The sequence below is a fragment of the Catharus ustulatus genome, chromosome 33 (assembly GCF_009819885.2).
Source record: "Catharus ustulatus isolate bCatUst1 chromosome 33, bCatUst1.pri.v2, whole genome shotgun sequence".
NCBI classification, from domain to species: Eukaryota; Metazoa; Chordata; class Aves; order Passeriformes; family Turdidae; genus Catharus; species Catharus ustulatus.
This window is the reverse complement of record NC_046253.1, coordinates 2,238,677-2,258,664: the sequence shown is the minus strand read 5'-3', so window position 1 is coordinate 2,258,664 and position 19,988 is coordinate 2,238,677. Positions and strand designations below refer to the sequence as shown.

Here is a 19,988-nt window from a genome sequence, read left to right as displayed (position 1 = left end):
CAGAAATCACAGCAAAAACACACAGAAATCACAGCAAAAACACACAGAAATCACAGCAAAAATCACAGCAAAATTCACAGTAAAAACACACAGAAATCACAGCAAAATTCACAGCAAAAACATACAGAAATCACAGCAAAACCACACAGAAATCACAGCAAAAACATGCAGAAATCACAGAAAAATTCACAGCAAAAACATACAGTAATCACAGAAAAAATCACAGCAAAAACACGCAGAAATCACAGCAAAAACATGCAGAAATCATAACAAAAATGTGCAGAAATCATAACAAAAACACACAGAAATCATAACAAAAACACACAGAAATCACGGCAAAATCACGCAGAAATCACAGCAAAAATCACAGCAAAACACACAGAAATCACAGCAAAAATGACAACGAAAATGACAGCAAAACCACACAAAAATCACAGCAAAAGTCACAGTGACATGGCAGGGACAGGAAACACAGAAATGGGGGGAAAACAGGGAAAAATGGGGAAAAACCACTCAGAAATCACAGCAAAAAACACACAAAAATCACAGCCAGACAACAGGGACAGGAAATACAGAAATGAGGAAAACCAGGGAAAAATCACAGCAAAAACACAACAGGGATAGGGAACACACAGAAACGGGCAAAACCACAAAAACAGGCAAAACCAGGCAAAAATCAGGGAAACCCACAAAAACAGGCAAAACCAGGGAAAAATCACAGCAAAACAGACAAAAATATGGAAAAAACCACAAAACCACACAAAACCAGGCAAAAACCACGGCAAGAACACGGCAAATCTGCACCTGGTGCCAGCCTGGGGAGCTGAGGGAGCCAAGGGCACACCTGGGCACACCCAGCACACACCTGGGCACACCTGGCACAGGTGGAACACACCTGGAACACACCCAGAGCACACCTAGAACACACCTGGAACACTCAGAGCATGTCAAGGCCACAGCCAAGCTGAGAACACGCCAGGAACACGCCAGGAACACACAGAGCACCGAGAACACAGCGAGGTCCCACTGACTCTCAGAACACGGCAAGAACACGCCAGGCACACACCCAGAACACAGGTAGAACACCCAGACCACGCCAAGGCCACGCCCACACTGAGAACATGGCAGGAACACCAAGAACATGGCAGGGACACGCCAAGCACACCCCACGGCCCCACTGACTCTCAGAACACACCCAGAACATGGCAAGAACACACCTAGAACACAGAACACGCCAGGCACACACCCAGAACACACCCAGAACGTGTCAGGCACACACTCAGAATCCACCGAGAGCTCAGAACACACCCAGACCACTCAGAACACGCTGTCCAGGTTTGGAGGACAGGTGTCTGCTGAGAAAGGCAGGAGCCTCTCTTTGAAGTGGAGAATGTAACACCCTCCCTCCAAATTATGAGAATTTTGAAATCAAGGAGCTCTCAGGCAAAGATATGGGAATAGGAATAGAAAAATTAAAATAGAAATCCAGTATTACAAAGAACAAACCCCAAAAAAATACAGAGTCAGGATCCAGCCTGACACCCGTCAGTTGGGGTGTTGGTAGCAGTCCCATTCCATGGTGGCTGCATCCTCCTGCAGTGACAGATGTGGCTCTGTTGAAGCAGTGCTCCTGTAGAAGAAGCAGTTTTCCTCCAAAAGCCCAGTGATGATGTGGAAAGGTTGAGTTTTCCTCTGGAATCCAGTGGAAAAAAGGCTGCTTTGGTGTTCCAAATGCCTGTTTTTATCTAGGTAGGAAAGGCTTGGCTCCTGCCCTTGGCTGGAGCATCTCCCAGTGGGATCAGGTGATTTTATCAGTCCCACAGTGGGACTCAATGGCCATTAGCAGAAAATGACTCGCTGGAGGAAGGATGGGTTGTGAAAAGATAAAGAACAATGCCCCGCCTGGTTTCAGTGGATGGACCATTAGCAGAATATCTGCCGTGGAGATAAGGATCACTGCCCCCACCCTCAACAGATGGTGATAGAACAGATACCTTTTATTGTATTGTAACTCCAGATATTATCCACCCCTCATTCTATTCTATTCTATTCTATTCTATTCTATTCTATTCTATTCTATTCTATTCTATTCTATTCTATTCTATTCTATTCTATTCTATTCTATTCTATTCTATTCCATTCCATTCCATTCCATTCCATTCTATTCCATTCTTCTGCATAATGTCACCTTACACACCATTCTCAGCTAAGATTCGGTTTCCCTGCAGTACACAATGGGTTTCTCCATCTTTCTGCATTACCCACCAAGTGTAACCAGGTCCTTGAGCAAAGACAATCCCACGGATGGGTTTGTCCTTGACCGTGGTGGGATTAATCCAAACAGTCTTTCCTAAAATACCTTTCATGCGTCCTACAGGGACTTTATCTCCATCCACTGTGTGCAAGGGTTCAGACCGGGCAGGATCAGCTCGATTTATGGACCCTCGGGTGTTGACCATCCAGGTGGCCTTTGCTAAGTTCGTTTCCCAATTCTTGAAGGTTCCCCCATCAAGTGCTTTCAGCGTGGTCTTAAGCAACCCATTGCACCGTTCAACTTTCCTGGCAGCTGGTGCATGGTAAGGGATGTGGTACACCCACTCAATGCCGTGTTCCCTAGCCCAGCTGTTTATGAGGCTGTTCTTGAAATGAGTCCCATTGTCAGACTCAATTCTCTCAGGGGTACCATGCCTCCAAAGGACCTGTTTCTCAAGGCCCAGGATGGTGTTATGGGCTGTAGCACAAGACACAGGGTAGGTTTCCAACCATCCTGTGGTGGCTTCCACCATGGTCAGTACGTAGCGCTTGCCTTGGCGGGTTTGAGGCAGTGTGATGTAGTCAATCTGCCAGGCCTCCCCGTACTTGTACTTGGACCATCACCCCCCATACCAGAGGGGCTTCACCTGCTTGGCCTGTTTGATGGCAGCGCACGTCTCACAGTCATGGATAACCTGAGAGATACTGTCCATGGTTAGATCCACCTCTCGGTTTCGTGCCCACTTATAGGTGGCATCTCTGCCCTGATGACCTGAGGCGTCATGGGCCCATCGTGCTAGGAACAATTCTCCCTTGTGTTGCCAATCCAGGTCTATTTTTGACACCTCTGTCTTTGAGGCCTGATCAACCTGCTCGTTGTGTCGGTGCTCCTCATTAGCCCGATTCTTGGGGACATGGGCATCCACATGATGAACTTTCACAGGTAGCTTCTCTACCCGGGTGGCAATGTCTTTCCACTCATCAGCAGCCCAGATTGGTTTTCCCCTACGTTGCCAGTTTGCCTTTTTCCACCTTTCCAGCCAACCCCACAGAGTATTGGCTACCATCCACGAGTCAGTATAAAGGTAGAGCTTTGGCCACTTCTCTCTTTCAGCAATGTCCAGGGCCAGCTGAACAGCTTTGAGTTCAGCAAATTGACTTGATCCACCAGTGAGATCAAAATTTTCACCTTCTGGCCAGTTCATAATTATCTCCAAAATCCCAGGGCGATTTGGGTTTCCGATGCGGGCGCGTTGCGTGATGAGGGCAATCCACTTGCTCCATGTGGCGTCGGTGGCGTGGTGGGTAGAGGGAACCTTTCCTCTGAACATCCACCCCAGCACTGGTAGTCGGGGTGCCAGGAGGAGTTGTGCTTCCGTCCCAATCACCTCTGAGGCAGCTTGGACTTCTTCATAGGCAGCCAAGATCTCCCTCTCTGTGGGAGTGTAGTTGGCTTCAGACCCTCTGTAGCTCCGGCTCCAGAATCCCAGAGGTCGGCCTCGAGTCTCCCCAGGCACCTTCTGCCAAAGGCTCCAGGACAAGCCATGGTTCCCAGCTGCAGAACAAAGCACATTCTTTACCTCTGGTCCCGTCCTGACTGGGCCAAGGGCCACTGCATGAGCGATCTCCTGCTTGATCTGGGCAAAGGCTTGCTGCTGCTCAGCACCCCAGTGGAAATCGTTCTTCTTGCGGGTGACCAGGTAGAGAGGGCTCACAATCTGGCTGTACTCAGGAATGTGCATTCTCCAAAAGCCTATGGCACCTAGGAAAGCTTGTGTTTCCTTCTTGCTGGTTGGTGGAGACATTGTGGTGATCTTATTGATGACCTCAGTGGGGATCTGGCACTGTCCATCTTGCCACTTTACTCCCAGGAACTGGATCTCTCGGGCAGGTTCTTTGGCTTTGCTCTTTTTAATGGCAAAGCCGGCTCTCAGCAGAATCTGGATGATCTTTTCTCCTTTCTCAAATACCTCCACTGCCGTGTTCCCCCACACAATGATGTCATCAGTGTATTGCAGGTGTTCTGGAGCCTCACCCTTTTCCAGTGCAGCCTGGATCAATCCATGACAGATGGTGGGGTTGTGTTTCCACCCCTGGGGCAGATGATTCCACGTGTACTGCATGCCCCTCCATGTAAAGGCAAACTGAGGCCTGCACTCTGCTGCCAGGGGAATGGAGAAAAATGCGTTGGCAGTGTCAATGGTGGCATACCACCTTGCTGCCTTGGACTCCAGCTCATACTGGAGCTCCAGCATGTCCGGCACGGCAGTGCTCAGCGGTGGAGTCACTTCGTTCAACGCACGATAGTCCACAGTCACTCTCCATTCTCCATCAGACTTGCGCACGGGCCAGATGGGGCTGTTGAAGGGTGAGTGGGTTTTGCTGAGCACCCCTTGGCTCTCCAGCTCACGGATCATCTTGTGGATGGGGATCACGGCATCTCGATTCGTCCGGTACTGCTGGCGGTGCACTGTTGAGGTGGCAATTGGCACTCGTTGCTCTTCCACCTTCAGGAGTCCCACTGCAGATGGGTTTTCTGACAGTCCAGGCAAGGTGTTCAACTGCTTAATGCCCTCTACTGCTACAACAGCTATTCCAAAAGCCCACCTGTATCCCTTTGGGTCTTTGTAGTAGCCACTCCTGAGAAAGTCTATGCCTAGAATGCGCGGTGCCTCTGGGCCAGTTACAATCGGATGATTCTACCACCCCTCCCCTGTAAGGTTCACCTCAACTTCCACCAAAGACAATTCCTGTGATCCCCCCGTCACCCCAACAATGGAAACACGCTCTTCCCCCACATGTTCTGATGGTATTAGAGTGCATTGTGAACCAGTATCAACTAATACCCTGTATTCTTGTGGTTCTGATGTGCCAGGCCATCGGATCCACACCATCCAATAGACTCTGTTATGCCATCCTCAACTCTTCCCTTATCTCCCTCATCTCCTCCTGAAGCTCCTCTTTGAGTTCCTTAACCACAGCAGAGACCTGAGCCTGCATCGGGCCATTGATCATGCTCTCAAAATTTCTAAGCTTGGTGACAGAACCCACTGTCTCTGGGTTGTTATCAACATTAATTGTCACAATGAAGTTGGTGTATTGAGATGGTCCCAGGTTTGCCAGATTCCACAGCATGTGCCCTGTGCACCTGACCTTGTCAGGGTCATTGTCATGCTGTCATTGTCATGCTGTCATTGTCATGCTGTCCATCCCTCCCAAAGAATATCTCCAGTACTGTCACCTCTCTCAGCTGTTGGATCCCTTCCTCAAGGTTCTTCCAGCACATTCTATGGTGGTGCTCCTGCATCCTCTCTCTGTGGACGAACCTCTCTCTCACACTCATTAAAAGCCGCTCCCAGAGGGAAAGGGAACTGTCTCTCTTACAAATACCTGATCCACACCTGAGTCCTGGGTCAAAGGTCCCAAATTCCTTGCCTCGGTACCATCCAGTTTCACGCCTGTCCCCATAAGCTCCCAGACCTGAAGTATCCGGGTTGTATAAGCCTCATGCCTCCATCGTACAATGTCTTTTTGTAGATTACTGAGACTTGTGATGATTTCAACCTCTGGCTCCCCTGCTGGTTGTGAGGGCCCTCCTTTCTTATCTTTATTATCTAGGTTATTTGTTTTCATCTTAGATTTCTTAGTTCCCACAGGGGCGATGCTGCCGGCTCTGAGTGCCCCTGTGGTTTAGTTGAAACCTGGGCAGATGCAACGTTTGTGGGTTCCACTGCAGCACCATCAGACTGCCCCTCGTTGAGGCAGGGGGAGGGTTTATCACCAGCTGGGAAAGGTGTTCCTTCAGCCTCTGGCCCATCTCCTTCACCAGAACCCCACCCAATCCAGGTATTTCCTTTCTGAGGAGGCTCTGGGGCACCATCCCCATTTCCTTGGGTTGGTGTCAGGGTTGTTATCCAAGCCAATCTCCCCTTATCTCTGAATGCTAAATAGAACAGGTACATCAGCAACACCAGCCACTGTGTGATATCATTGGCATTTAGAGAAGGTTTGAACCCTTCAAAAACTGGTTGAGGATTGGGAGAAACTTCACCCGATGTCACTCCCTCACAGTAGGTGCCATTATTGAAGTAATCCCAAAAACATGCAGTTAGTGTGTGATGGTTCTGCATCCATGTGGAGCAAAAATCCATGAATTCCTCACCTTATTAACCCATAAAGCAAACTGGATAACAGCCACAGTGGCCTCAGTTATAGAGCCATGTTTATATAAGTCATGCAAATGGGAGGAATACAGCCAGGACTGTGTGCCAGCTGAAGCAGGGTAAGCTAGACCACAAGGTGCCACCTAAAGAGGTTTCTATATCCAGCACACCAAACATTAGGTTACTCAAGAACTGTTATTTCTTTGTTTTCTTTCGATGTCCTCGAGCCCCACGTTGGGCGCCAAAATCTGTTCTGGTTTGGAGGAGTCTCTCTTTGAAATGGAGAATCTAAACTCTCTCCCTCCAAATTATTAGAATTTTGAAATTAAAGAGCTCTCAGACAAAGACATGGGAATAGGAAAATTAAAATAGAAATTCAGTATTGCAAAGGACAAACCCAAAACACTGACAGAGTCAAAATACAACCTGACACCCCTCAGTCAGGGTGTTGGTAGCAGTCTGATTCGATGGTGGCTGCAGTCCTGGAGTGACAGATGTGGCTCTGTTGGAGCAGTGGTCCTGTAGAACGAGCAGTTTTCCTCCAAAGGCCCAGTGATGATGTGGAAAGGTTGAGTTTTCCTCTGGAATCCAGCAGAAAAAAGGCTGCTTTGGTGTTCCAAATCTAGGTGTTTTTCTAGGTAGGAAAGGCTTGGCTCCTGCCCCTGGCTGGAGCATCTCCCAGTGGGATCAGGTAATTTTATCAGTCATACAATGGGACTCAATGGGCCATTAACAGCTGATCTCTCCCTGGAGGAAGAGTGGGTTGTGGAAAAGATAAAGATGACTGTCCCAGCTGGTTTGAACAGATGGCTCATTAGCAGAGAACATCTCCCACAGAGATAAGGATCACTGCCCCACCTGGTTTCATCAAATGGTGACAGAACACACACTGCTGTCACATCCAGAACTGCAACCCAAGACCCTGGGCACGCTCAGCACTCCTGGGACACACCTGGGACACACCTGGGACACACCTGGGACACACCTGGGACATGCCCAGAGCACACCAGGAACACACCAAGCACACGCCAAGGCCGCACTGACTCTCAGAACATGCCAAGGACACGGCAGGCACACCCAGAACACACCCAGAACACACCTAGAACACACATAGAACACACTTGGAACACACTTAGAACACACCTAGAACACTCCTAGAACACACCTAGGACTCAGGACATGCCAAGAACATACTTAGAACACAGTTAGAGCACACTTAGAACACACGGAGCTCCCCCAGCCCAGGCGGGTCCCTGCCGGTGCCGTGGGGGGGTGGGGGTGGTTTTGGGGGGGCTGGGGGGGTTGGGGGAGGGACGGGGGCGCCTCTTTCCTTTGCAGGTGACGCTGAGGGCCGGGAGGGACCCCCGGACCCCTCCTGGAACCGGGACCCCCCCGCAGCCCCTCCCCCCCCGGCCGCCCCTCCCCCATCGCCGTCGCTTCTCTCCCTCCAGGGCCGGGGGGGGAGGGGTGGGGGGGTCTGACCCCCCCCCAGGGGATCAGGAGTGCGGGGGAGGGGAGCCCTGCGCCCCCTGTCCGTGTGTCCATCCTTGTGTCTATCTGTCCCTGTGTCCATCTGTCCCTGTGTCCATGTGTCCGTCTGTCCCTGTGTTCATCTGTCCATGTGTTCCTCTGTCCCTGTGTCCATCTGTCCGTGTGTTCACCTGTCCATGTGTCCATCTGTCCCTGTGTCCATCTGTCCGTCTGTCCCTGTGTCCATCTGTCCCTGTGTCCCTGTGTCCATCTGTTCATCTGTCCCTGTGTGCATCTGTCTGTCTGTCCCTGTGTTCACCCGTCCATGTATCCATCTGTCCATGTGTCCATCTGTCCGTGTGTCCATCTGTCCATGTGTCCATGTGTACATCTCTCCATGTGTTCCTGTGTCCATTCGTCCCTGTGTCCGTGTCCCTATGTCCATCTGTCTGTCCTGTGCCTGTGTGTCCATCCCTGTGTCCGTGTGTCCATCTGTCCATGCCGTGTCGATCAGTCCATCTGTCCATAGTGTGTCCATCCCTTGTCCTTCTGTCCATCCCGTGTCCATCCCGTGTCCATCCCGTGTCCATCTCATGTCCATCCCGTGTCCACCCCGTGTCCGTCTGTCCCTCTGTCCATCTGTCCGTGTGTCCGTGTGTCCGTGCCCCTCCCCCCGCAGGGTTCGGGGCTCTCGGGGCTCTCGGGGGAGGGGCCGGAGCTCTTTAATCTCTTTTCTCTTTGTCTCCTCTCTCGCCCCTCCCCCCTCCCCTCCCCTTCCCCTCCCCCCCCCGCCCGTCTGACCCCTCCCCCACCCCTCCCCCTCCCCCACCCCCCCCCCCCCGCACCCTCCGCCCCTCCCCCCGCTCTCTCCCGCCTTTTCTTCCGGTGCTAAAAATAGAAGTGGAACAAAAAGGTAACACGGACCCCCTCGCTCCGGCCCCCCCGACCCCCCTAAATCCTCCCTGACCCCCCCCAGAACCCCCCAAACCTCCCTGACCCCCCCCAAATCCTCCCTGACCCCCCCAAACCTCCCTGACCCCCCCAAAACCTCCCTGACCTCCCCAAAACTCCCTGATCCCCCCGACCCCCCCAAATCTCCCAGACCCCCCCAGACACCCCAAAAATCCCCCTGACCCCCCAAACCCTCCTGACCCCCCAAACCCTCCTGACCCCCCCAACCCCCTCCCTGAACCCCCAAACCCATCCCAGCCCCCCCAAATCCCCCTCCCCCACCCCAACCCCTCCTCCTCCCTCCTCCCACACCCCAAATTCCCTCTGGGCCCCCCCCAAATTCCTCCCTGAACCCCCAAATCCTCTCCCCCTCCCCCCCCTTCCCCTCCCCCCCCCCAACCCCTCTTTGCTTCCCCCCCTCCCCCCTTAATTTGCTCTCATTAAATTTGGGGGGGCCCCCAGACCCCCCCATTGTCCCCTCGGGGGTCCCCAGGACCCCCCCAAACCTCCCGGGACCCCCAAAACCTTTGGGGACCCCCCTGAGGTGTCCCCAATCCCCCTCCAGAACTTGGGGACCCCCCTCAGGTCACCCCCTCAATGGGGGGGAAGGGGCAGTTTTGGGGGGGCCTTCCCACCCCCTCCAAGCCCCCAAAATCAGAGCCCCCCAAAAATCCCCCCCAGGACGGGCAGCTTGGGGGGGCAGGGGCAGTTCTGGGGGTCAGGGGCAGTTTGGGGCAGCTGAGGTCACTCAGGGTCACTCAGGGTCAGTCAGAGGTCACTCAGGGTCAGAGGTCGCTCAAGGTCACTCAGGGTCACTCAGAGGTCACTCAGGGTCACTCAGAGGTCACACCAGATCAGAGGTCACTCAGGGTCACTCAGGTCACTCAGGGTCAGAGGTCTCTCAGGGGTCACTCAGGCTCACTCACAGGTCACCCCGTGTCAGAGGTCACTCACGGTCACTCAGGGTCACTCAGGGTCAGAGGTCACTCAGGGTCACTCAGAGGTCACTCAGGCTCACTCAGAGGTCACTCAGTGGTCACTCAGGGTCACTCAGGGTCAGAGGTCACTCAGGGTCAGAGATCACTCAGGGTCACTCAGGGGTCACTCAGGGTCATAGGTTACTCAGGGTCACTCAGAGGTCACTCGGAGGTCACTCAGGGTCAGAGGTCACTCAGGGTCACTCAGGGGTCACTCAGGGTCAGAGGTCACTCAGGGTCACTCAGAGGTCACTAGGAGGTCACTCAGGGTCACTCAGGGTCACTCAGAGGTCACTCAGGGTCAGAGGTCACTCAGGGTCACTCAGAGGTCACTCGGAGGTCACTCAGGGTCACTCAGGGTCACTCAGAGGTCACTGAGGGTCAGAGGTCGCTCAGAGGTCACTCAGGGTCACTCCCGGCCGCAGCCAGGGCGCCGCCCCCGTGTCCGTCTGTCCGCGCTGGGGGTGGGAGGTGCTTGGGAGGGGGCGGGGCCGGGGAGGGGCGGGGCCGCTCAGTGGGGGCGGGGCGGGGCCGGGGGCGCGCAGAGGGGGCGGGGCCGCGCAGAGGGGGCGGGGCCGAACGGGGGGCGGGGCCGAGCGGGGGGGCGGGGCCGCGGTTCTCTCCACAGGTGCCGGACGGGGGGGGAGGGGCCCCTAACGAGTCTCTCTCCTCCTCCTCCTCCCGCAGGGCCCGGCCCAGCCCCCCCGGAGCGCGGGGCCCCCCCGAGCCTGTGAGTCTCCCCTCCCCCACCCCCGGCACCCCCAACCCCCACACCCCCGGGGCAGCGCGGGGGAGGGGCACGGCCGGGCAGGTACGGCCAGGTGGGCACAGGTGGGTACAGGTGGGCGCAGGTGGGCACAGGTGGGCACAGGTGGGTGCACCTGGGTGCACCTGGATCGGCTCACCTGGATGGGCTCACCTGGGTACACCTGGGTACACCTGGATAGACTCACCTGGGTACACCTGGATGGGCTCACCTGGATACACCTGGGTCCACCTGGATGGGCTCACCTGGGTACACCTGAGTACACCTGGGTGCGCCTGGGTGGGCTCACCTGGATGGGCTCACCTGGATGGGCTCACCTGGATGGGCTTACCTGGATGGGCTTACCTGGGTGTGCACAGATGGATGGACTCACCTGGATGGGCTCACCTGGATGGGCTCACCGGGGTGCACCTGGATGGGCTCACCTGGATACACCTGGATGGGCTCACCTTGGTCCACCTGGGTACACTCAGATGGGCTCACCTGGATGGGCTCACCTGGATCCTTGTGCACACCTGGATGGGTTCATTTGGCTGGGCACACCTGGACGGGCCCACCGGGATGGACTCACCTGGATGGGCACACCTGGTTCCTTGTGCCCACCTGAGCAAAGCTGAAGCTGTGCACACCTGAGATCTGCACACCTGAGCTCTGCACACCTGAGCTCTGCACACCTGGAGCTGTGCACACCTGAGCACACCTGAGCTCTGCACACCTGGGGCTGTGCACACCTGAGCTCTGCACACCTGGGGCTGTGCACACCTGAGCACACCTGAGCTCTGCACACCTGGGGCTGTGCACACCTGAGCACACCTGAGCTCTGCACACCTGGGCTGTGCCCTCACAGGTGCTCGTGCACACCTGGGTCCAGCTGCACATGTGCGACAGGGCAGAGGTGGGGCAGCACACACACCTGGTACAGGTGTGACAGTGACACACACCTGGTGTGACAGTGACACACACCTGGTACAGGTGTGACAGTGACACACACACCTGGTACAGGTGTGACAGTGACACACACCTTGGCAGGTGTGACAATGACACACACACCTGGTACAGGTGTGACAGTGACACACACACCAGATGTGACAGTGACACACACACCTGGGCAGGTGTGACAGAGACACACACACCTGGTACAGGTATGACAGTGACACACACCTGGCACAGGTGTGACAGTGACACATCAGGTGTGACAGTGACACACACCTGGGCAGGTGTGACAGTGACATACCAGATGTGACAGTGACACACACCTGGTACAGGTGTGACAGTGACACACCTGTGAGCATGCACAGGTAACAGCCACAGGTGTGAACACAGAACGACACAGGTGTGGGAGTTCTTGTGCACCTGGGCAGCCACACCCGAGCGTGTAAATTTGCTGCTGCTGCTGCCTGAGTGCACCTGTGCTCATCTGTGCACACACAAATACACCTGAGCTCACACCTGAGCCCACCTGTGCTCACACCTGTGCTCACATGAACACACCTGTGCTCACATGAACACACCTGTACACACACCTGAGCCCACACCTGAGCCCCCCTGAGCTCACATGAACACACCTGTGCTCACACCTGTGCTCACATGAACACACCTGTGCTCACATGAACACACCTGTACACACACCTGAGCCCACACCTGAGCCCCCCTGAGCTCACATGAACACACCTGAGCTCACATGAACACACCTGTGCTCACACCTGTGCTCACATGAACACACCTGTGCTCACATGAACACACCTGTACACACACCTGAGCCCACACCTGAGCCCCCCTGAGCTCACATGAACACACCTGTGCTCACACCTGTGCTCACATGAACACACCTGTGCTCACATGAACACACCTGTACACACACCTGAGCCCACACCTGAGCCCCCCTGAGCTCACATGAACACACCTGAGCTCACATGAACACACCTGAGCTCACATGAACACACCTGCGCTCACACCTGAGCCCCCCTGAGCCCCCCTGTGCTCACCTGTACCCGGCTGTGCCCCCCCCGCGTGTCCCCGCCCCTCCCCCTCGCGCCCCGGGCGGGGGGGCCAGGCCAGGCTGGGGGAGGGGCGGGGTCCCGCGGGGGTGGGGGAGGGGAGGGTCCCACTTTGGGGGAGGGTCCCGCATTTGGGGGGTCCCAGCCTGGCCCCGCCCCCTTGGGGGGCCCCTCCCCCTGCGCAGAGACCCCGTGGTGGGGTGGGGTTGGATTCTGGGGGGGGTCTCTGCTCTGGGGGTCCCCCCGTGTCCCCTCCCCCCCGTGTCCCCCCGTGTCCCCCGTGTCCCCCCCTTCTCTCCCGCAGCTCTAACCCCCCCGTTTCTCTCCCCCAGCCTCTCTGCAGCCGGCGCCGGACACTGGGACCACGCGCGACCCCCCCCCCAAACCCCCCCCCGCACCCCAAAACCGGGGGGGTCCCCCCAAACCTCCCCCCGCAGCGGGGGGACCCCCCCGAGCCCCTCCCCCATCCCCCCATCCCCTCCCCCCCCGTGTCTCCGTCGCGCTCTGGCTGTGGGCCCGGGGGGGGGAGGGGAGGGGGAAGAGCCCCCCCAATTTAGGGCCCCCCAATTTAGGGCCCCCCACAATTTGAGCCCCCCCGATTTAGGGCTCCCCCCCAAGGAGAGCTGCCCCTCCCCCCTCAGGGTGCTGCCCCTCCCCCCCCCAAAATAAAATGGGGTCCCGGGTTCGCTGGGGGGGGCACGGCCCCCCCTTTTCGCCGGGGGACAGTCGGGGTGTCCCCCTCCCTCCCCCTCCCCCCCATCCTGTCCCCTCTCCTCTGTCCCCTCCCCCGGTTAAGGGACCCCTCCTCCCCCCCTCCCCCGTGTCCCGCTCCCTCCCCCGGGTCCCCAAAATTCCCCCCGGGGTTGGGGTCACCCCCAGCCCCCCCGTGGGACCCCCCCAGTCGCTGATGGATCGCTTCTCTTTTCTCTCCTCTTCTCGCTGTCCCCCGTGTCCCTCCCCCATGTCCCCTCCCCGGTGTCCCCTCCGTGTCCCCTCACCCATTAATCCCCTCCCCTTTCCCCCCGTGTCCGCTCATCCGTCTGTCCCCTCCCGTGTCTCCCTGTCCTCCCTCTCTCCGTCCATCTGTCCCCGTGTCGTCCCTGTGTCTGTCCCCTGTCTGTCCCCCCATCCCTCCCCATGTCCCACTGTACTCCTGTTCCACAAACCACCCGTGTCCCCCTGTCCGTCCTCTCACCCTCCCCATTGCCCCCTGTCTGTCCCCGCCTTCCCTATGTCCCTGTCTGTCCCCTTCACCCTCTGTGTCCCCCTGTCCGTCTCCCCCACCCTCCCCGTGTCCCCCTCTCTGTCCTCCCCGTGTCCCCCTGTCTGTCCCCTCTCACTCTGTGTCCCCCTGTCCGTCCCCTCACCCTCCCCGTGTCCCTCTCTCTGTCCTCTCCGTGTCCCCCTGTCCATTCCCCTTCCCCTGTCCCCGTGTCTGTCCCCACCCTCCCCATGTCCACCTGTCCGTCCCCACCCCCTCTCCATGTCCTCCTGTCTGTTCTCCCCGTGTCCCTCGTGTCTGTCCCCTCACCCTCCGTGTCCCCCTGTCCGTCCCCACCCCCCCTCCCCATGTCCTCCTGTCTGTCCTCCCCGTGTACCCCTGTCTGCCCCCACCCTCCCCGTGTCCACCTGTCCATCCCCACCCCCCTCCCCGTGTCCCCCTGTCCGTCCCTCCTCTCCCCTCCCCCGCCCGTCCCCTCCCCCGTGTCCCCCCGCTGTCCCCCGCCCTCCCCGCAGTTTTCGTGTGCCCGGGCGTTCCTCAGCGCGTGGGTCCGGCTCTGTCCACGCACGAATCCCCGCACCAGGCGGGCGGTTGGTGCCGGGACCCGCTGCAGTCCGGGGACCGGCTCTACGTGCTGCCCTGGGTTCCGTACCGCACGGACACGCTCACCGAGTACGCGTCCTGGGCTGACCTGGTGGGCGCCCGGCCCGCGGCCACGCACCGCCTCCCGCACCGCGCCGACGGCACCGGCTTCGTGGTGTACGACGGCGCCGTGTTCTACAACAAGGAGCGCACCCGCAGCATCGTCAAGTACGACCTCAGGACGCGCATCAAGAGCGGCGAGACCGTGGTGGGAGCCGCCAACTATCACGACACGTCGCCCTATCGCTGGGGCGGCAAGACCGACATCGACCTGGCGGTGGATGAGGAGGGGCTCTGGGTGATCTACGCCACCGAGGGCAACGGCGGGCGGCTGGTGGTGAGCCAGCTGAACCCCTACACGCTGCGCCTGGAGGGCACCTGGGAGACGGGCTACGCCAAACGCGCGGCCTCGGACGCCTTCATGGCCTGCGGGGTTCTCTACGTGGTGCGCAGCGTGTACCTGGACGACGACACGGAGCACCTGGGCAACGCGCTGGTGTACGCCTTCGACACGCGGCGCGGCCGCGGCTCGGCGCTGGCGCTGCCCTTCCCCAACCCCTACCAGTTCGTGGCCTCGGTGGGTTACAACCCCCGCGACAACCAGCTGTACGTGTGGAACAACCACTTCCTGCTGCGCTACGGCCTCGACTTCGCGCCCCTGGACGGAGACGGTCAGCGGGGTTGGGGGTTTGGGGGACGGGGAGATTGGGGAGAGTCCTTGGAGGGAGCCCTGGAGGTCCTGGTTTGCTTTGGGGGTGCAGCCCCAAATGTCTCGGGGGAGCCCCGGTTTATTTTGGGGAAACAACCTTAGAGACCTGGGGAGAGCCCTGGGGGTCCCGGTTTATTTTTGGGGTGCAGCCTCTGGTACTTAGGGGAACTCCAGGTTTTTAGGGGGAACTATGCCGGTACAAGTTTATTTTCGGGGTGCAGCTTCAAATATCTGGGGGGAGCACCGGTTTGCTCTGGGAGTGCAACCCCAGGAACTTCGGGGAGCCCCAGATTTTTAGGGGGAGCCCTGGAGGTCCTGGTTTGCTTTGGGGGTGCAGCCCCAAATGTCTCGCGGGAGACCCGGTTTATTTTGGGGATACAACCTCAGAGACCTGGGAGAGCCCTGGGGGTCCCGGTTTGCTTTGGGGTGCAGCCCCAAATGTCTCGCGGGAGACCCGGTTTATTTTGGGGATACAACCTCAGAGACCTGGGGACAGCCCTGGGGGTCCCGGTTTGCTTTGGGGTGCAGCCCCAAATGTCTCGCGGGAGACCCGGTTTATTTTGGGGATACAACCTCAGAGACCTGGGGACAGCCCTGGGGGTCCCGGTTTGCTTTGGGGTGCAGCCCCAAATGTCTCGCGGGAGACCCGGTTTATTTTGGGGATACAACCTCAGAGACCTGGGGACAGCCCTGGGGGTCCCGGTTTGCTTTGGGGTGCAGCCCCAGATTTTTAGGGGAAACTCTGCCGGTACAAGTTGATTTTCGGGATGCAGCCCCAAATATCTGGGGGGAGTCCCGGTTTGCTCTGGGGGTGCAGCCCCAGGAATTTCGGGGAGCCCCAGATTTTCAGGGGGAGCCCTGGGGGTCCCGGTTTGTTCTAGGGGTGCAGCCCCAGGAACTTAGGGGAACCCTGGTTTAATTTGGGGGTGCAGCTCCAAATATCTGGGGGGAGCCTCGGTTTATTTTGGGGTGCAGCCTCTGGTACTTCGGGGAAGCTCCAGATTTTTAGGGGGAGCCCGAGAGCCCAGAAGGACCCCCAGGTATTTAGGAGGGGGAGCTCTGGTTTATTCTGGGGGAGCCCTGGGGGTCCCGCTTTATTTTGGGGGTGCAGCCTCAGATTTTTAGAGAGAGCTGTGCTGGTCCTGGTTTATTTTGGGGGTGCAGCCCCAAATATCTGGGGGGAGCCCCGGTTTATTTTAGGGGTGCAGCCCCAGGTACTTCGGGGAACCCCCGGGTAATTGGGGGGAGCCCTGGGCACTCCCGTTTTTTGGGGGAATCCCAGAAGTCCCTCCAGGGGTTTTGGGGGAGCTCTGGTTTATTCTGGGGGGCCCTGGGGTCCCTCTTTACTTTTTGGGGTGTCACCCCCACACACCTGGGGCTCCAGGGGAATTTTGGGGTGCAGCCTCAGGCAGTCCGGGTGGGTTTGGGGTTTTGGGGACCCCCGATGTGTGTAGGGGGGGAGCCCCCAGCCTGAGGGTCTCGGTTCGCTTTGGGGTGCCCCAGTTCAGTTTGGGGTGTCCCAGTTCGCTTTGGGGTGCCCCAGTTCGCTTTGGGGGTGCCCCAGTTCACTTTGGGGTGTCCCAGCTCACTTTGGGGTGCCCCAGTTCAGTTTGGGGGTGTCCCAGTTCGCTTTGGGGGTGCCCCAGTTCAGTTTGGGGTGCCCCAGTTCACTTTGGGGGTGCCCCAGTTCGCTTTGGGGGTGCCCCAGTTCACTTTGGGGTGTCCCAGCTCACTTTGGGGTGCCCCAGTTCACTTTGGGGGGACACCGTGGGGGAGCCCTGGGGGGGGTCCGGGCCCCCAAGTGCTCCAGGTGGATTTTGGGGGGTCCTGCTGTGCTCCCAGTGCCTTGGGGGGGATCCGGGGTCACTTTGGGGACATCCATCAGCCCCTCCCCCCCATCGGCTGGAGGGGATCCCTTGGGGGGGGCTCAGGGGGGTCCCTCAAACCCTGACCCCCCCCCCCTTTTTGCCCACCCCCAGGTCCGGTGACGACAGAACCGCCCAGCGCAGCCCCCCCGCACCCCACGGCCCCCCCCAGCTCCGCCGCCCCCCCCGTACCCCACCCCCACGGCCCGCAGGGGTCCCCTCACCCCGAGACCCCCCGGACCCCCCCCGGGACCCCCCCCGGGCCCCGCTCACAGCGCCGCCACCCCGGGGGGATCCCCGGGACCCCCCAACAGCGGCCCGGGGGCGCCGCCCCCCCCGCCCCCCGCATCCCGCCGCCCACCGGGGGGACCCGGGGGGGGCTCGGGAGGGGGGACCGGGGGGGGATCGGGGTCGGGGGGACCCGGGGGGGGTCCCGGGGGGGGGCGGGGGGCGCCTGTGCGAGGCTCGGGAGGTGCGCAGGGTGCAATGGCCCGCGGCACAGCAGGGAGCGCTGGTGGAGAGACCCTGCCCCAAAGGGACCCGAGGTGAGCGGGGGGCTGGGGGGTTACAGGGAACTGGGGGAACTGGGGGGGTTACAGGGAACTGGGGGGACTGGGGAGGTTATAGGAAATTGGGGGGTTATAGAGAACTGGGGGAACTGGGGGAACTGGGGGAGTTAGAGAGAACTGGGGGGGCTGGGGGGGTTACAGAGAACTGGGGGAACTGGGGGGACTGGGGAGGTTATAGAGAACTGGGGGGATTGGGGGGAGCTGAGGGGCTATGGGGGATTTTGGGGTGGGGGTTTTTTGGGGTGCCCCTGAACCCCCCTTTTGCCCCCCAGGCATCGCCTCCTTCCAGTGCCTGCTGGGGCTGGGGGTGTGGAACCCCCGCGGGCCCGACCTGAGCAACTGCACCAGCCCCTGGGTCAACCAGGTGGCCCAGAAGGTACCGGGGGACCCCAAAACCGGGACCCCCAAAGGGGATCCCCCCTAAACAGAAATCCCCCAAAACCGGGACCCCCAAAGGGGATACACCTGAACAGAAATTCCCCAAAACAGGGACCCCCCAAGGGGATACCCCTAATCAGAAATCCCCCAAAACAGGGACCCTCAAAGGGGATCCCCCTAATCAGAAATCCCCCAAAACAGGGACCCCCAGAAATGGGGATAACCCTAAAGAGAAATCCCCCAAAACAGGGACCCCTAAAGGGATTCCCCTAAACAGAAATTCCCCAAATCAGGGACCCCCCAAAGGGATCCCCCTAAACAAAAATCCCCCAAACTGGGACCCCCAGAAGTGGGGACACCCTCCCCACAAGCAGGGACCCCCCAAACAGATACTCCCAAAACAGGAACCCCCTCCAAAAATGAGGAACCCCCCCACCAAATGAGGATACCCCCAAACACGGGACACCCCCAGAAAATGGGGGACACCTCAAAAACGGGGACCCTCCCCAACTGGGGACCCACCTCAGCACCTTCCCTGTCCCCCCCCCGGGTCCCCTGGGACCCCCAAACCCCTCCCTGGAGGATCCTGGAGGGGCTGATCCCGCTCAGGGCTCCCCCAAACCCACAGGGGGGTATGGGGGTGTCCCCCCTCACCTCCAGGTGCCTCCCCAGAGCTTCTGGAGCCCCCCCAAACCCCTTTAGAGACCCCTCAGCCCATCCCCACCCCCAGGGGTGACCAATCCCCACTCCGAGTGTCCCCCAAACCCCCCGGGGGATATCGGGGAGCCCCCCCTGAACCAGGGGTGCCCCCCCAGATCAAGAGCGGGGAGAACGCGGCGAGCATCGCGGGGGAGCTGGCGCGGCACACGCGGGGCCCGGTGTTCGCGGGCGATGTCAGCTCGGCCGTGCGCCTCCTGGAGCAGCTCCTCGACATCCTGGACGCGCAGCTGCAGGCGCTGCGGCCGCTCGAGAGGGAGTCTGCGGGCAAGAACTACAACAAGGTGGGACCACAAACCCGGATTTGGGGATTTAGCAAAAAGGGGGAGCAGGGGGACAGGCAGGGCACAGGTGGGACCCCAAAACCCCGATTTGGGGGTTCAGTTCCAAGCGGGGGTGGGGCAGAAACCCGGGTTTGGGGGTTTAGGACAAGGGAGGGACCCTAGATCCCAGATTTGGGGGTTCAGTTCAAAGGGGGGACCCCAGAACCCGGATTTGGGGGTTCAGCACAGAGGGGGACCAGGGGGACAGGCAGGACCCCAGAACCCGGATTTGGGGGTTCAGCTCTAAGGGGGGGACCCCAGATCCCGAATTTGGGGGTTTAGGACAGGGGGAGAGGAGGGGGACAGGCAGGTGACAGGTGGGACCCCAGAACCCGGATTTGGGGGTTCAGCACAATGGGAAACCCCAAAACCCGAATTTGGAGGTTTAGTACAAAGGGGGGGGGGGGGTGGGCAGAACCCGGATTTGGGGATTCAGCCCAAAAGGGGGAGCAGGGGGACAGGCAGGGGACGGATGGGACCCCAAAAACCGGATTTGGGAGTTCAGTCTAAAAGGGGACAGGCAGGGGACAGGTGGGACCCCAAAACCCGGATTTGGGGTTTCAGCACAAAGGGGGAACTCTAAAATCCAGATTTAAGGGTTCAGTCCAAAGGGGAACTCCAAAACCCAGACTGAGGGTTCAGCACAGAGGGGGACCCTAAAAACCTGGATTTGGGGGTTGGCACAGAGGGGGGACCCTAAAATCCGGATTTGGGGGTTCAGCACAAAGGGGACCAGAGGGGACAGGTGGGACCCCAAAACCTGGATTTGGGGTTTTAGCACAATAGGGGGAGCCCTAAAATCTGGATTTGGGGGTTCAGTCCAAAGAGGGGACCCCAAAACCTGGATTTGGGAGTTCAGCACAAAGGGGGACTCCAAAACCCAGATTGGGGATTCAGCACAAAGGAGGACCCTAAAATCCGGATTTGGGGGTTCAGCACAATGTGGGGACCCAGAACCCGGATTTGGGGGTTCAGCCCAAAAGGAG

General features: G+C 58.7%; 1 protein-coding gene across 1 annotated transcript in view; it reads left to right on the top strand.

Moving 5' to 3' along the window:
* Positions 1-19,988, top strand: part of ADGRL1 (adhesion G protein-coupled receptor L1) — a gene marked incomplete at its 3' end in the record, with an annotated part of 53,136 nt that overhangs the window by 11,236 nt on the left and 21,912 nt on the right. The window contains exons 4-9 of the mRNA XM_033083707.1: positions 8,785-8,799; positions 14,315-15,112; positions 17,130-17,282; positions 17,330-17,560; positions 17,857-17,960; positions 18,778-18,963. Of these exons, the coding sequence (XP_032939598.1) occupies positions 8,785-8,799; positions 14,315-15,112; positions 17,130-17,282; positions 17,330-17,560; positions 17,857-17,960; positions 18,778-18,963 (1,487 nt within the window). The remainder of the gene's footprint in view (positions 1-8,784; positions 8,800-14,314; positions 15,113-17,129; positions 17,283-17,329; positions 17,561-17,856; positions 17,961-18,777; positions 18,964-19,988) is intronic.